Raw genomic sequence first — 17,403 nt, forward strand, 5'->3', positions numbered from 1 at the left:
TGTGCGCCGAGCCGAGCAAGCACATACACGCTTTGGAAATACTGCCCCAGAGTCACGATGCTGATCCCGTGAGTCAATCCGGCGCACTTTGCACTGACAGGAGACTGTTGAGTCTCAAAGGAAACAGTCACAGCAAATTCAGAGTGAAACTGGAGAGCTTAATTTTAGGAAATTAAAATTTGCAGAGAAGGTAAGTCTTAGGGCAGAACTGGCTCCACTCCGAACCCACAAAAGGAGCAAGGTTTCCACTCCCTTTCTGAAAAAATTTGAATGCATTGTTTGCGAGGCCTGAAATATTGATGAACCATCAAGATTTTTGTTTCCCGTGCTCTGATTGTTTTCTGGTGCCCTGTAAATGGAAGAAAAGCCCTCACATGTGCGTGGTTCCCAACTGAATAAATGGGAAAAAAATCTGAAATGGACGATAGATAAAGACCCGATACATTGTGCTGGCAGAAGGGAAGGACCTAGCTGGCTATAAAGGCCAAATTTTCTCCTAATTTAATCTGTTTTTTTATTAAAGAGATCAGATGAGGTGGACCTGAGAAGTGGAAAAGCGTTGTGAAAATCCAAACTTCTGTTTCCATTGGTTGTTAGAGGTTGTGGTGCGAGTGGCTGGCTGAGCATGTGGATGGTTTTGAGGCTTTCTTTGGCTGAGACACATGTTGATATATTTAGATGCTTTTGTTTTTGGAATTGACTACCTTGACAGTGTTTTTCCTGTTGTGGAATCACAGAAAAGGGGATAAGGGAAGGCTGCAGGGAGGAGGCACCCGGTCCATGTTTGTCCCAGTCTTATGCAGCCTTAAAGGGAGATGTCCCGCTTCCTTGGGGCAATCTCTTTGAGTGCCTCATCACCCTTATGAATTACGTAGTGCATCTTGTATGTAATGCTGGAACTGATACTGTGCTGGCTAATGATACATCACAGTCCGATCTATAACCGCGTTTTGGTGACGTTCAGCACTATGCTCTGAAAACGCACACTTAGCTATCTGCGTATATGACTTAACCATTTATTTAAGCTGACTTAAGTACTGGATTCTTCCAAAATGGGCTATCCCACCTTCTCCTGCCTCCTCCCCAGATATTTTTACTTTGCCGCCTGCTGGATATTCATGCAGCCAGTACTGGGGTCACATCCTTCTCTCCCTCCCTACCTGACCCAAAGAAGGGATGTTTTATGGTGGGTCAGCTCCCTGGTCTGGATGGCTGTGTAGCTGCAGGAGTGCTCACATTGCCATCTTCATCATCAGGAATATGCAGCCAAGGGCTGGGAGGTGTAGGGGGTGATTGCCCTTTTTGGACAGCACAGACTTGGGTTAGCTTCGACCCATTGTGAAAGTGGACCTTAGGTACTGCCAAGATATCACCATCCAGATCTGGTTCCCCCTATGAAAAATCACATCAAAAAGAAAGATGTTTTTCTCATTCGCCTTCTGGTTGACTGCTCAAAATGCTGTGTATTTGCGTAGTCTTTTTTGCACAGGCGTTAGGGCTGGGACGCTGCTTTCAGAAAGAGGAGTCCCACTGTGTGGCTCTAGACACCAGGTGAACTTCATCTGGCATTTTTCTGTATTGGATGGGTACATCACCTCAGTGTGGCAATTAATGACAAAGTATAAATTGAGAATTAATACCTGCCAACTTGATCCGATGTAGCTCTAGCAGATATTTTAGGCAGATTCCTGTAGAAATCATTATTTTTCATTTATACCATGTCAACTTTGTCAGCCAGCGTGTAACCTGTGTATCTTGTTTTTCAAATTAAAGAAAAGCCTGGCATTGCATCAGAGAAGAAGCATAGCATCTGCAATAGAAATGCCAAAATCCTGGAAGCTACCCCACAAGCATGAGTACTGCGTGCAAAGCAGATGGTAGGAAGCTAAGCACAAAAAAATACAAAACAGGCATGTTTGGTGTAACTATTGCTACATTTTATTTAAGGTAAGTTTTTTTTTTTTTTTAATGAATACAATATACTGTAACACATACTAAAGTGCTGGCAAAGCTTAGTAGAACAGGTGTCATTCTCAGCATTTGTGTAATGACATAAAGCCAGCTTCAGAAAGAGAGCGAAGATAGTTGTGAATCATAAGGATGATCTGGAAAGAGCATGGAAAATGCTGCAAGTTCAGCAACCAAGAAGAGCTCCAGCCACTTCACGAGATGCAGTTTCCAACCTTCATCCTGTGTAATGAAGTAAGCCCAGTTACACATGTGACCAAACACTTATTTAATAAATACTGCCATGGATTTTCCAAGTGCATTAGTAATCCAATAAATTAATTCCCATGCTTCAGTTAGATATGTGTATATTTTCCCATATCTAATCAGGACAAGCTGAATTACATCAGATGGGGCCATCATGCCTCCTTAGGCACGGACTGGCAGTTGTGAGGTATCGGAGCGCTGCTTCGCTCTGTAGGCAGCAGGCATTGCCATTGCAGGCAGAGGATTATAACCTGTCAAGTCAAAGTCTTAATCTCTTCTCAGTCATGAGTCAGTGATGAAATGGCCGTCAGAGCATGCACGGGCAGCGAGAGAAAGATTTGTCACGGCTAATAGGAAGGCTAATGGAGAAAGCACTTCAGCTGACTTTACTGATAATATAGTGGACCCCAGTTACGAGGAACAAGATTTAATGACAGTACTCCTAGGAAAATGAGAAATAAACAATCTCACCATGCTGTGAGCAGAGGGGCTTATTTAATACCTTCTGTTAATTTTGATCAAAATACTATAAATGCTTTCACATAAGAAGAAACTATCATTCTCTCATATCATGTTTATCTGTGAATCTAGAGGTTTCACAAATTCCACAGTAATGTAGGAAAGATGGAGATCAGCTGGGTAAGAGCACTATTAAACAGTTGGTTATTGCTGAGTTACTTTAAGGTAAAACAGTTACTGCCATTAACATCCTGTTATAATAATAATATTGTACATTCTAATATTTGCATTCTATTATCTGCATCTAATGTCTGCATTCTATTAACGCAGATGTGGTGCAATATAGAGTACTATCAGTTCAGAATAAATTCAGAATGAATTTCTCTACCTCCTTTCAAGATATTTTTTTTTTTGTGCCCTTTTTTGAAGGGACTTTCCTGCCTTCTTCTGAATGATGCAGGGATGTGCTTTTGTTACCAGGTACGTCAGACTGGGGATGAAGTCACGCGTGCATCTTTTCAAGGAAGTGTTATTTGTTTCACCACCAGACCATATGGTTGGAGACACTATCTTCAACCACGAAAGAATGCTATACTTTTATTCACTTAAAAGTCTGTAGGAAGGCTGTATATTAACATTTTTCAAGACAATTGTTGGCAGATTCCTGAGAGACTAACTGCTAAGGAGATGTAATGAGACAATTTTTATTTTTGCCATGTAAATAGCACCTCGTAGTTGGAAGATTCACTTAGAAAACAGGAGAGGTTGGTTCTAGGATCATTTCAGAGTCAGCCTAAAAAATGCCTCCTCCCAGGAGAGTGTTTGCTAATCCAGCCTCCACAGCCCCTGCTGAAGTCCCGCTGTGAGAAGCAGAATGAATAAACCCAAACTGAGTGCTGCAGTAATGCTGCTACGCTGCTTCTAGCACTTGCTCAGGCTCAGCCCAGGCAACAGTGCGGCACTGCGTTATCACAGAATCGCAGAATGGTTGAGGTAGGGATGGACCTCTGGAGGCCATCTGGTCCACCCAAACCACTGCTCGAGCAGTGGGTTATGCTGCAAAGGCTCACCACGTCCCACTCATTTCCACCACTTTCTGCAACTGAGTTTTTTTGGATTGCTCTTCTGAGGTGCCTACAGCACTTTGTAGAAAATGCAGCTTCCTAACTATGGGCTTGGGATGCGGCTCTGAAAGGAGAAGGCAGTCAAATGAGATTTATTAACTCTACCTATAATTGCCTCATTTCCTAGTGCTATACAGCTGCATTATGTATCATTTCAGGAATAATAATATAAGAGGATGAATATAAACACACTGTTGCTAGGAAAAATGAGAGTGCAAAGTGCATTTATATAACAAAAAATAGGGATAGACAGGTAGTATGCCTGATTTGAAGGACCATTTCACGTAGCACCAAGCTTTGGTTCAATCTTTTCCATGGGACCTCTCTCTATTGTTTTCAGTCACCTTACATTTTCTAGACCAGCTGCTTTAGATTTGGCCTCATCATCAGAAAGCACATAATTTAGCAGGAAAACCGTATCAAATTCAATTTCTGCAGTTTTTCGTTGATTCATTAAGCTCCTTCTCCCGTTCTCAAGATGATCCATGGCAGATTGCAATCTTTTCTCATTTACAACATAGCAGGGACATTTCATTGTCTGTTCTTTAAAGATGAATTACTAAAGTACTTACACACAGAAGCTAGCATATATCTAGATTTGATTTCTTCAAATGCCAAGACTTCTTTCTGAAGTCAATTTACTGAGTTTTGAGACTCTGTACAGAGGGGTTTAGGATCATATGGTAGGAATCATTAGAAATGCCCTAAAAAAACAAACAGAACAGTTAATTTGACATTAGCTAGAATGCCATATTTGGAACTATTAACACAGTACTGCTAGTTTTTAATTGTACAATATTATAAACATACCTCAATACCACGCCTTTCACACCGCATGGGATATATAAATAGAATTGTTGTCTTTATTTTTCCATAACTCACCTTTTTATGTAGTAGTGTGTGATGGAGGGGCATTTGCAGTTTGTGGGACAGATGGAGATTAGCTATGCAACAAAATTCACATATAGATTACTAATGGTGCCCTATCTAAAGCTAATACATTGATTACCCCTCCTGTGAATAGCAAACAGGTCAGTGCACTAAGAGGTTACTAACTAGCTCATGCCTATGGTGCTCTTCTTATGGTGATTTGAAAGTAAAAGAAACTAACACTGATGTAGATGGTATTGTCACTATTGCAGGAAATATGTGGGACCATTTTGCAACACTTCTCTGAATGTCGCTTTAGGAAACAGTTTTATGAAGTGCTGATACGCAAAGTCGCAGTGGTGCTTAGAAAAGTGCAAGGCCAGAAGGCTGGAACTTGAACTTGAACTTAACTACAGCTTGACAAAGGATAATTTGTGTTTGTTGAACCAGACAGTGTTTCACTCTCCTCCCATTACAATGAGAAATAAAAATATAGTCATTATCTGTAGGTAAAAGCTACTAAATCATCTCCATACTACCCAGTTCTTTGAAGCTTCATAAATGGAAACAACCTAGACAAGCATTTAACAGATTAACCAATATGTATATTTGTACAACAAGATCCAATTCTGAAGCAGTCATGCCATTTTTTAAACCTTACTGAGCTAAACCTCCTGAAAATTGACTTAAAAGTAAGTGGGGGAGGAAATGCTAAATTGTGCCTCATATTGAAAATGGCTACAGACAATCTCATTTTTACTATTTAAGAAAAATCTTTCTTGGAACCAAATGGCTTACACGATCGTGTCTTTCCACCCTCCGCTCAGTTGTCTCAGATCTCACTGTGCAATGTTTGGGACAGGGACTGCCTCTTGCTGCTGATTTGTAAAAAAATACTTAGGATAATGGGACTTTCACCTTGGTAATACTGCAATGAATTATTGTAACTATTTTGTAGTTATGAACATCTTCTGCTTACACATGGAATATTTCTTTTCATATGTTATTTATACAGAGCTGCTAAGTGCAGCAAAATTGCATGAATGGCCCAGAGCTGGATGGTTGTTGTACACACAAAAGCTTATTCATTTAAATTGCACATGTTTTGAGAGAGCTTGTGGATTCTCCTTGTTAAAAATAGCTTGGTACAGAAATACCCACAGAAATTAGGACCGGTGGGCACTTTTAGGCTACGTCTATACAAGCAACAGGGCCTCGGCCTGTGCTTTGGCCCTGAGGGCCAGTGTGACGGTGCAGTTGAATAGTTTTTCCCCTGAACATGATGGCCTTGTCCATAGGGGCTGCTGGGGACAAACTTTGGAGCTTTGGTCCCCGGGACAGTGCCCAGGACGTGGCTGAGCTGTTGAGGACACCACTGGCAGCTGGGGCAGTGGCTGGGTACCAGCGCTCGAGCCTGCTCCTGGCCCTGCGGAGCTTGTGAGGATAGGAGTAGCCTGAAAGGCTCCTGGTTCATCTCCCTGCTGCTGGGCTGGATAAACTCTCCCTGCAGAGAAATAAAGAAAAAACAAATACTTGCCTTTTCCTTCCTGAGAAAAACTCTGAAAATGTGGATTCTACAGCCTCCCTAGGCAGCGTATTTTGTCATTTCTCTCTCATTGCTGTTGGAAAATTGTTCATCATGTATAATCAAAATCTCCTTTGCTTCAGTTTAAACTCATTATTCCCTGTGCTCACCCCGTGAGATCGAGAGCACAGTATTTCCTCATCTTTATCGACACTTCTGCATTTTTTAAACTACTTATTTCTAGTTCTGTTAGTTTTTCCCTGTAGGTTATTAAAGAAAGAACATATGTTTTAGATATCTTACCATTCCAGATGCATTTCTCCAATTTCTGCCACATTGGTCCAATCTCACTTGGAGTCTAACACTCCTTAACAGAGGCCTTACCAACAGAATCTAGCACAGCAAAGTTACTTCATGGCTCATATAACTTACATTTCTCTTTATACATCCCAATGTGATGTAGATTTTTTTCACCACAGCGTGTTTCTAACTCACGTTCAGTCTGTGATCCAGATCCCCTTGGTCCTTGTTGGTAGAAGTGCTGTCAAATTTGCCTTTTCCAATCATGTATTTCCACAGCTGATTACTCCAGACAAATGTGGAGTGTTTGGATTTCTTTTATTGAATTGCATCCTGTTGTATGCTATATACTGCCAAAATGATTTATTAGTTCTGTTGCTGCTCTACATTCTGCTGAGCTCCTTTCTTTAATGCCTGCATCCCCCATGTTCTTCATTTACTGGATTCTGAGTGGCGACTTGGAATACCCTCAAGGTTAGAAAAGTGCGTTCAGTCCTCTTGTAAAAATCATCCAAAAAGGCACGTGAGCAGCAGGGCTTGTTCTGCTTGGCTCTTCATTTTGCTCTCTGCTCAGACTATAGCTGATAGCTTTCACCAACTAGCCCACTTGATTGTTTATGCTTCCTCCATCGAAACAGCTTTTAGCTTGAAAGAGCATGCACGAGGATGGCATCAATTACTTACCGCTTTTAACAATTCTGTGCTATCGATGTTTCTCGTTATAGCCAGAGAGACCACAGACTCTTCGCAGGCTGAACAGCCCAGTGTCATTCCTGCTTCCCCAAATGAGGTAACCAAGGACTTGTGAAGGTCAGCATATCATTCTTGCACAACGACCAAGAACAGTGCCAGGTTTTAGCTACACATCCATTCCAGTTTTTGGACAGTCTTGGGGCTCACTCTGCATATGTTCTTCTGCAGAATGCTTTGGGGTGCATGTATGAGGGGACATTGGGCAGAGTGGGACTGCTGGCACCCAAATTTCTAAATAATTGCTTTCTGCTCAGCTTGCAGTCATGTTTTTTCCAGATCCAACCACCTAAGTGCCATCGCTCAACACTAATTGCCAAACAAAATGGTAAGACGTGCTACATCCCTCTTCTACAGGTTGGTCAAGTTATGCAGAGTAAATTATCATCATTCCTCACTATTTCTTGAGTGCAAGTGAAACAGACTGTGGAGCACAGGTGACAGGTACTGGTCTGGGGGACTGCTGATCCAGAATAACGTTACTCTAGACATTGTGAGTGTCTCAGTCTCTAACCCATGCTTTCTGTTAATGTTTTTTTGTCTCTTTTCATGGACTAATGCAAACACTTTATCTGTGTCACTCATTTTCTCCCTTTGTATTTTACCAAAGGGTTAATACTTCCATGTAAGCACAGCAGGACTCGAGGGCAGAACAACAATCAATATTACTAGAGGCTACGGGATGTTAATTGTCCAGCCCTGCTTCGTGGCTTATTTTGCTGTTGTTTTTTTTTTTTTTCCAAATGTTTTCCTTTATTGATCTGCTAGCTCCCCACTAATCCCTTCCAGAAAAAAGGAAGGCTGTCCACATCGTTCTAAATGAAAGTGACAGATTGGGTGGTAGCGCTCAGATGAACAATCATGGATTATTTGTACCAGGAATTGCAGATATTATTGAGGGCAAGTGAAAGTAAACAGAGGTTACCTACTTCTTGTTTAGTTGCCACCCATCCTCAGCATGAAATACATCTTTCTACTGACACAGCACAGCCTGCGTATCCTAACATGACCGAACAGCATGCACCAGAGATGCCCAGAGATGTTGCACCTGATCCTTGGGAGTGCTCTGAATTTCTGGCTGCTTTTGGAGTCCCAGCAGTAAGTAGACTGCCTACCTCTGCTAACTGCAGCCCTTCCAGAGAGACCTCCTGCTCTACAGGGCATCCTGTCTCCCCACCACCAGTGCAAGGGCAGCTTGGGCAGCAGGAGCCGAATGGCACGTGGGTCCCACGTAAACTGCTGAGTGCTAGTGGTGCAGTGGAAAAGGGAGGCTGCACTCACACGCCCTGCTTGGATCTCTCCTCTGAGACAAGAAGAGGTTGTCACTGCACCCGCTTACTTTCTAGGAAATAATGTGTGGCAGGGTAAAAATTTGTGTTTCCTTCTCTCTCTTCATGTAGCATTTACCTGCATGTAGGTGGGCCTGTGTATTTCGCGAGTGCCCACCCATCTCCTCTTGAAATACAGCACTCTTCCAAAGTTTCATTTCAGAGTCCCAGCCTATAAACATATTACATCATAACCAAGGGGGACCACAGCAAACACCCCAACGTAACAAATGTTTGCTGTGTGTCATTTGCTTGTCAGCAACGAGTGTCAGAATTACTGCTTTGACCACAGGTATTGCAGCTGGGGGGTGAGCAATGAGCCAGTGATCTCTCCCTTGAAAGAAAAGATAAAGAGGAGAAGGCAGCCCTTTGTGACAGCTTTGGTAAGAGGCAGACTCTGAGGAGCTTTTTCATAAAGGCAAAACAAACTAAAAAAGTAGTTTTTTTAAGCAATAAAAGGACGGCTGCAAGAACAAGAGGTCCGGTGCTGAGAAGGATAGATGAATGCAAACACCGTGTCTTTGGAGTATGCAACATCACAAACTGATGAAAAACGATCGAAAATGAAAACAACATCACAGCCTGTCTGGGGAGCCGAGGAAGTTACCAGTCAGAGGGAGGGGCATTAATTAGGACATGGAAAGTAGAAAATCACTTAGAGACACAGAGCCCATTAAGAGCTCATAGCCCCAAGCTAAATTCAAGTGGGAGACACAGAAATGGTAGTTATAAAACCGAGGGACATAGATGGGCTGCCACTGCGCTGAAATCAGCGCTCAGTTCTGCATTGTTCGTGACCAACTCAGGGTTCCCCCAAAACGGTTTTGCTTATTGATGGGGAAGATGGCTACACAGGTCCCCAAAAGGCGATGCACGAGTGTGACCCCCGTACGTGCACCTGAGGGGTGAAGACTCCTCTGAGCTAAGTGGGGTGTCGAGGCTCATCATCGAGGCAACGTTTTTCTTGCACGGGAATACCATCAAATAGCTTGGGAAAGTGCCTTCAGACTTAGAGGCAGTCAGCGGGAAGAAGACTGACTATCTGTTTGATGGAAATTTACAATTATTATGAAAAAGAGAAGCCCTGGGACAAGGCTAGTGTGTCTGGAGCGAAGTGTCAGAGCTCACCAGCAAAAATGGCACATAGAGCTCTTAAATGGTGGGGTACCTGGTAGACAAAGGCAGTCTAGCGCTGCACAGATAACGGAGTCTATCATTACATACGCAGGAGATTCCCTGGCAACTCCTAACTCAAATATTTTGTTAGCAAGCCAAGGAGTACAAGCATGAAACAATTCCCGTGCTCTGAGAACATACAAAAGCTAATGTGCATATCAAGAAGGAAATAGAATCAGCGACTGGTCTGTATTTTGCAGTATAAACAGTTCTGGGTTGCTAAAAATCTCCAGCTAATGGCCAGACTGTGAGTCTTTTGCTCAATTCTGATTTCCTAGAATTTTAGTTTCTTTGAATTTTCTTAGAAAAGAGGCAAAGGGCAAGGGTCCTTCCTTTGGGCAGTCTCCCAGGAAGGAAAACTTGTGGAGAGAGGCACAGGAAAGATGGGGTGTAGTATTTGACAGCATAGGAAAAATGTGAATTCACAATATCACTGAGGATAGCAAGCCTAAATTTTGCTTCCTAAATAGCAAGCTTACCTAGAGAAGAACCTTTAGCCACAGGAATGGGTCAATAACGGCATTGGTGGCCAGCGCTGACAGAAGTGTCAACTGTTTAGGAAGGGAACACACCTGCTATCGAACAGGGTTACTGTAGGTGAAGAGACAGTTAATGGTCACAGTCTTGAACCCTGAAAGATCACTGCATAAGCCTCCTGAAAGGTTAATCTGGCTATTCTTAAACATTTCCTTTGACTGTAAACAGGTTGGGACCACACAACTGGGAAGTGGATACAGCGTCATGCAGCTTACGTTTTTACAGAGATTCCCACATCCGCCATTTGGGAAAGAAACAGGGAAGTGCAGGTGAGGCAACTGTTCCTCTGCCTTTGGTGTTTCCTAATTCACGTTGTCTGTGCTTTACTGACCTCGGGCCTCTCACTCACTGCAATACTCACCGTATTTCACCCGATGCAATGTTCTTGTGTGAGAGACCTGGACGTGATCACACTGAAAAAGCACAGTATTTCAGTGGCACTGTATTTTAGCTTCCCTTCAGTTTTATTGATTGACCATTAGCTTCAGATGAAATGCAGCATCACGATTATGATTTAGCTGCGGGAAGATGCTCATTTGTGAAGCCTCATCTCTTATGTCCTGAATCCATTTCTCGAGGTAGTTCTGAAACTGGGGCTGAAGGGTTGGGAAGGATTCTTCCTTCCTCTGCCACATTAACTCTTGTCTTTCTTAAGGGCATAACCACTTACAGTCCCATCAGGGTACTGAGAAGAATTTGCTAGGAAACTTCCGTAGCTTCTTACTCCAACAAATGCTCTCATACACCTCCAGACACTCAGGAGAAGAGATTGTGCCCACACAGGGTTGCATTGCTCATTCCCAGGATGTTAACAGATCTAACCATTTTTGTTCAACTTTGACTTTTAAACAACTAGATCTTTCTTTCAAATGAAACAAAATTGTTTCAGGAAAGATTCTTGGCAGTGCTTTTTGCCCTGGCTTCCTGAGGAATGCACTTTCTTTACAAACTGAATGAAAAACCAGTGGCACATAAAACTGCCTTATGACAATGCTGGCAGTTCTACCAGCTTCTCATCCACCCACATTTACCAACCACTACGCATTATGCTAGAACTGTAATTTTGAAATGATAACCTCTAAGGACATGCTTTTGCATCCCCACTACCTCATTTTCTACTTTAAGAGTGCTGTGGAAGTGCTATTTGAATAGCGGGTGACAGCTTTTAACTGTCTTCAGTGATCATAATATCCTATTAATAATAGTATTGAAATAAATTTGAAATATATAATATACAATATATTGAATTTCAATATATAATATATATTTCAATATATAATATATTGAAAAAGTCCTTCAGCTAAGACTTTCTGGATTCTCACGCTCAGAGTCAAGAAGAGTGTGCTAGCCATCTATACACCCGGTATTCACGACTCTACCACCTGTACACCTGATATTTGCTGCACCAGGGAACAAAAAATCTCGGTATTTTCCAACCAGGTCTAATGCCTGGAGATTTAGGTCCAGTGTGGAACACCACAGAGTTCTGGCTGCAGAAAATATTCTATTATGGCAACGATGTGGGTATTCTTGCTTTATATCCCATGGAAAAGCAAATAGGACCCTTACTATGGCTTTAAAATATCTCAAATGCAGTCTTTACCACCTTTTGCACAAATCCATTTTTTTCTCAGAAAACTACTGAACTATAGTGAATTCCAGCAGCTGAGAACAAAGTCAGTCCATAAAGATGAAAGAGTTTCTGCTCTAAAGAGGAAAGTTTCAAGTTTTGTGGTTCAGAACCTCAGGACCAGGCTTCCAAGATGATACGCAGAGCCGAAGGCCCAAATTACAGGCCACTCCAAACACACAAGCTTAAAAGGCAGCCGCTCCCCTCTTTCAAAAAGTCCTCTGCATCTTTTTGGTTTCTCTAAGAACAAGCTGTTGAAAATGGTATTTTCTTACTGTGTTTACCCAAGCCCAGATTTATGAAAGCCAGGCAGCACCACGCAGCCGCAGCTGAAGTCTGAGTTTGCTTGGGTCATGGCAGAGGACAGGGCAGACATCCCGCACCGAGTCAGACCTGTGGGATGTGGCACTCTCTCAAGCTCTGCCTGCAGCCCAAGCTCCAACCATCATCTCTTGATGCCCAGCTGCAGTTGCTCAGTATCTCTGAAAATCATGTGGTGCCTAAATACACGTAAGGAGCTTAACTTTGTATGCTTTGCTTTGAAGAACTGGCTTTTTTTTAGATGACAATCTGAAAGCTATCATAGCATTTAAGCCCAATAATGAGATTTTATCTCTTGATCATATTAGATTATGATCTCTTTAGCAGTGCAAGCTGGGTTTCACCTAAGCAGCCTGATGAGGCTCAGATGCCTCACGCTAGCCTCGTGCTCAGCGGTGTTGCCCGATGTGGAGAGCTGAGGAGGCTGAAACGCGGCAGGTAGCACGCGGGCAGGCCAAGTGGCTACAGGGATCTGGCTGATGCAGAAGTGGTGGTCGTGGCTTTGATCCCTTCCCCTCTGACATCCTCCCAAGACATCCTCCCTGTGCTGGTGAAGGGCCTGAAGCGCAAGTCCTATGAGGAGCAGCTGAGGGAACTCAGGTTGTGTAGTCTGGAGAAGAGGAGGCTCAGGGGAGGCCTTATTGCTGGGTGTCGGCTTCTTCTCACAGGTATCTAGTGATAGGACTAGAGGGAATGGCCTCAAGTTGTGCCAGGGGAGGTTCAGGTTGGAAATGAGGAGACATTTCTTCTTAGAAAGAGCGGTCAGGCATTGGGACGGGTTGCCCAGGGAGGTGGTGGAGTCACCGTCCCTGGGGGTGTTCAAGGAAAGGTTGGACGTGGTGCTCAGGGACGTGGTTTAGCGGGTGACATTGGTGGTAGGGGGATGGTTGGACCTGATGATTTTCCAACCTTAATGATTCTATGTCTGGTCAGCATGGTGGGACGTGCTCCCCACGGCCCTGCCCCAGCTCTGGGGCAGTGAGTGCTTCCAGCACCAGGCCCATGTGCGTGGGGGCATGGCTGCTGCCCCCCGTCACAGGGAAGCCTCTTTGCTAACGCGGCTGGCCCCTGTGCGAGGCTGGCTGCTCGCTCAGGTCCCAGGCACGTCTTGGTGAGGATGGTGGGCCACTGGTGGTCTCACGCAGTGCCCCTGCAGACCCCAATCCCCGTAAAACCGCTGATGCTACAGGGAGGCGAGGGACAGCCATCTTCCAGGGGCCGGCTGTCACAGCACCCGCGAGGCCCTGGCACACCCGCCACTCGGCCTCACCGCCCCGAGCTCACTCGGCGCCGACACCCCGCTTTCCTACCGCCCCGGCACAGGGAAGCCCAGAGCCGCCATCCCCCGCCGAAGAGGACGAAGAGGGGACGGCAGCGGCCCGGCCCCAGCTCGGAGCCGGGCGGGCCGTGCCAAGCCGAGCCGTGCCGCCCCTCGGCGGCGGCGCTGTCCCCGCCCCGGTTGGGGCACATCCCTCCCTCCTTCCCTCCTTCCCTCCCTCCCTGCGTCCCTCCCTCCCCGCGGCGGGGCCGGCCGAGGCGCCGCGCCATGCCCGCCTTTAAACGGCAGGTGCGGGGGAGCCAGGCAGACGCGCCACCGGCGGCGGCCCGGCGGTAGCGGCTCGCTGGGGCTGGGCTCGGCGGAGCGGAGCGGAGCGGAGCATGTCGGTGGCGACCGGGGGCAGCGAGGCGGCGGCGGCGGGCGGCGGCGGCGGGGGCCGCGTCTTCTTCCAGAGCCCCCGCGGCGGCGGCGGCGGCGGCGGCGGCTCCTCGCGGGAGGAGGCGGTGGCGGCGGCGGCTCAGGTCCAGCAGCGGCGGCACCAGCAGGGGAAGGTGACGGTGAAGTACGATCGGAAGGAGCTGCGGAAGCGGCTGGTGCTGGAGGAGTGGATCGTGGAGCAGCTGGGGCAGCTCTACGGCTGCGAGGTGCGGGGCGACCCGGGCCGGGCTCCGCTCCCGCGGAGGGGTGGGGGGGGGCTCCCCGGGGTTGGGGGCGCCGCGGGTGGGCGGCGGGGCTTCGGGAGCTGCCGGCCTGCCGGAGCGCTGCCGGAGTCGGTGCGCTTCTGCGGGGGGCTGGAGGACAGGGGGCTGTCGACGTTATGCAGGGGAATTAGGGCTGGTGTGAGGCGAGGAGCCGCCGGTGCTTCGCCTTGACAGAGCTCCGTCAGCAGCGTAACCTTCCGGTCCCCACGGTGTCACCCCCGGTGTTCGCTGTTGCAAAGGATCAAGGTGCTCGGTCCGCACGGAGGGTCTCGCCCGCCTTTGCCACCGGCTGATCTCACCCGCCCTCGTTAAATAAAGCCGTCCGGAGCGGGGTTTGGTGGAGCCGCAGGCGAATCTGGCAGCCCCGACATCCCCGGAGCCCGCGGCTCGCCCCGCGGCTCGCCCCGCTGCGCCCCGCAGGGACGGGCCCGGCAGGGCCCCAGGTGTGCGCGGGGAGCCCGCAGTAAGCAGGCCTCGGTAGCCAGCGTGCACGTAACCCAAATAAATGCCTAGAGAAAGTCCCTTTTATCTCAGAACCAGTTTATCAGCCAATCTGCCCGAAATGGACTTGCCCTCACCAAAAATGCGCACGTGACGAGTTAAAACCTCCTCAACTATTTATGTCTGTGAACGAAGGGAAGGAAGGGTATAGATGAGTTAAAAATAAGCAGCTGCTGCTCTTCGTCTTGGTGCGACTTGCCTCTGCAGCCTCCTGATTTATTAGGCTGTAGGCTGTGAGGATTTCTTTGGGGCCAGAAGTACGTAAATCGGTTTGCATGAGCTGATGGATTTGTGTTTGCACGAAGCGATAACGTGGTCAGTAGCTGGCTTGCTGCACCTATTGCTTCTGTTTGACTCACGTCGCTGTAACCCCGAGGCCTGTTTGGGCAATGTGTTGTGTGCTTTTGACATATAGGTGGAGTTGGTCTTTACGCAAAAAAAAACGTGTCGTACGTGGGACCAAACCAAGGTCCAAAGGAGCTATTGCTGCTCTTCACAGTATTCAAACAACTGGCTTGCTGCGTGGAAACACTTGAGGAATAAATCCTCTAGTCTTTTCCTTATCGTAGCTGCCACCTCTGACTGGAGCGGAAGGAGGTCTGCATTAGATGGGGGGCTCTCCATTGAGATGGGGACCGTATATGGCTGCATGAAAGGGGCTTTCTTTGATGATTTGCTTTCTCAGATGTCTTTTAGTGGAAAAAAATGGTTTGAGACAACAGGTGAAAACGTTTTTAGCTTTGAAGGTTGAGGGCAAAATGTGTAGGTCGTCGGCTCTTTGCTGTTGTGCTGGAACTCCGTCCAGTGTCACACCGATAGCAGTAGTGAAAAGGTCAAGTAATTAACGTGCTATCAACATTAGGCTGAAGAAGCATGTTGTGTGTAGTGAATAAAGACGATAGCGATTTAATGTAAGATGCTTTGCTTGAATCTGCCTGAATGACTTCTAGGCTTACAGATGCAGCTCTCGTGCTGAAACAAAATCACCTGGGCAGAGTTAGTAACTGTCCGTCGGCAGTTGGGGGGCAGTGTGGGGACTGCTCGCTTCAGCCTCTGTGGAAGATCTACCATGACTTCCTTGATGTGATGATGCTTAAGTTCTGAAACAGCCTGAAATCTTCTGGAATGTCAGAAATAGCCATAAAATTTCTAAACCTGAAAGAGCTAACCGGTGCTAGCTTCTTCTAAAGAGCAATGCACGCCATTCCTGGGAAGAACAGAAATAAGAAAGGAGAGGACGCTCGCAGTGCCATATACTGAAAGACTGCAAAAAGACCTGGGCGTCTCTTTGTGGGACTGAGTACATGTAGTTGCCTACCCACTTTTTTTCCATTTAAATAATGTTTTCTACTGAATTATGCCAAGATCTATCAGTAAGTGGACACCTACGGAAAGACTGCCTTTATTCAAAGCTAGACATGTATTTGTAGTCTCTCAAGTACCTGCAAGTTAAGTCAGCTATGTGCTCGTGAGTATGTCTTGGCTCGGTGACAAGGTTTGAGAGATGAGGTTGGGAAGTAAGGAGACAGGTTTGCTTGTGTTCTTTTCCAAGTGAATCTTGGTTTTACCTGTACAGGTTTTAGTTTTAAAAAGTAAATACCAAATCAGGTAATGGAGCTGGGGGAATGTAGTTTAGAAAGAGCTCTTTGAGACTGTTTTTGATGCTGACCACACATATATCATCCAAAGATCAGCTTTAGAAAGGCTGCTTCCCCATGAAGCAGAGTTTAGGGATAAAGACCAGCTGGAATGGTGAAGGATTCCCACGGCAGTAAACTTCAGTGGGACCAGGGACTCGTAAGCAGGATTCATTTGGCACCAGAATCTGTCAGGCTAATGTACTAAGGACAAGTGCTTCAGGTGAGCATCAGTCTGGCTGTTTGCTCCTGGAGCTGCTGTCATTAAAAAATGAAGTTTTATAACCTGTTCACTTTGGTGTCTATGAATGCTAAAACTGAGGATGCAGTCTCAAATTAGGGCATTGAAAATCCAGTGCCTTAATCACAGGACTTGAACTGACTTCAGTGTTGATCTTTACTACGCATCTTGTTTCTAAAAATAGTTTCTCTAAGGATGCTTCATGTTTTGGCCTAAACTCATTATTGGTTACGAGTTGCTACATAACACTGCACAGCACAACTTGCATCATCACTACTAATGATTTGCAACTTGTATGTCAGAATGTAAGTGACGACAGCCTGGTTTTCCAGGTATAGGATCTGCAGTGTACGCTCCCACCAAACTTGTACAACTTTATATATGAGAAAAGCTACTAGATTTGACCCCAGAAACCATTCTGCTTTCCACGTACACCACTGTGCTCGGGTACTGCCTACCCCCGAGTACAGCATTTGCTATAGATGGCAGAACGCTGGCGGAATAAGAGCACGGAGGACAGACATATGGACTTTATACAGCATTAATAAACAACGAAGAAAGACTTTGCTGTGCTAGGGGTTTGTTCAGGGTAGAGGCATGGATGGTCAAATCAAATGAGCCCTTAGATTTTGGATTCTAAAAGTTGGAGGTAAACTTTTTTCTTCTAATATGAGCTGTTGCTGACCATAGTTGAGATAATCCGCTATTTTATGAGAGTGTGTCTAATCATGTATGGATATCAGTGCTTGGGATATGATCTTGGTTTAGAAGCAACAGGGAAATTATGCTCAAGCTTATGCCTTCTCTGTT

General features: G+C 45.8%; 1 protein-coding gene across 5 annotated transcripts in view; it reads left to right on the forward strand.

Moving 5' to 3' along the window:
* The first annotated feature begins 13,691 nt into the window (after positions 1 to 13,691).
* Positions 13,692 to 17,403, forward strand: part of PPP1R14C (protein phosphatase 1 regulatory inhibitor subunit 14C) — a 53,070-nt gene continuing 49,358 nt past the window's right edge. The window contains exons 1-2 of one of the 5 annotated variants that reach the window (XM_080588035.1): positions 13,695 to 14,157; positions 14,403 to 17,401. In XM_080588035.1, the coding sequence (XP_080444161.1) occupies positions 13,894 to 14,157; positions 14,403 to 14,507 (369 nt within the window). In that variant the 5' untranslated portion in view covers positions 13,695 to 13,893 and the 3' untranslated portion in view covers positions 14,508 to 17,401. Of the gene's footprint in view, positions 14,158 to 14,402; positions 17,402 to 17,403 lie in introns of those variants that run through there. The other 4 variants (XR_013949583.1, XM_080588034.1, XM_080588032.1 and 1 more) reach the window with 4 other exon arrangements.

Source organism: Anser brachyrhynchus, assembly GCF_964034855.1.
Source record: "Anser brachyrhynchus genome assembly, chromosome: 3".
In the NCBI taxonomy this organism is placed as follows: domain Eukaryota; kingdom Metazoa; phylum Chordata; class Aves; order Anseriformes; family Anatidae; genus Anser; species Anser brachyrhynchus.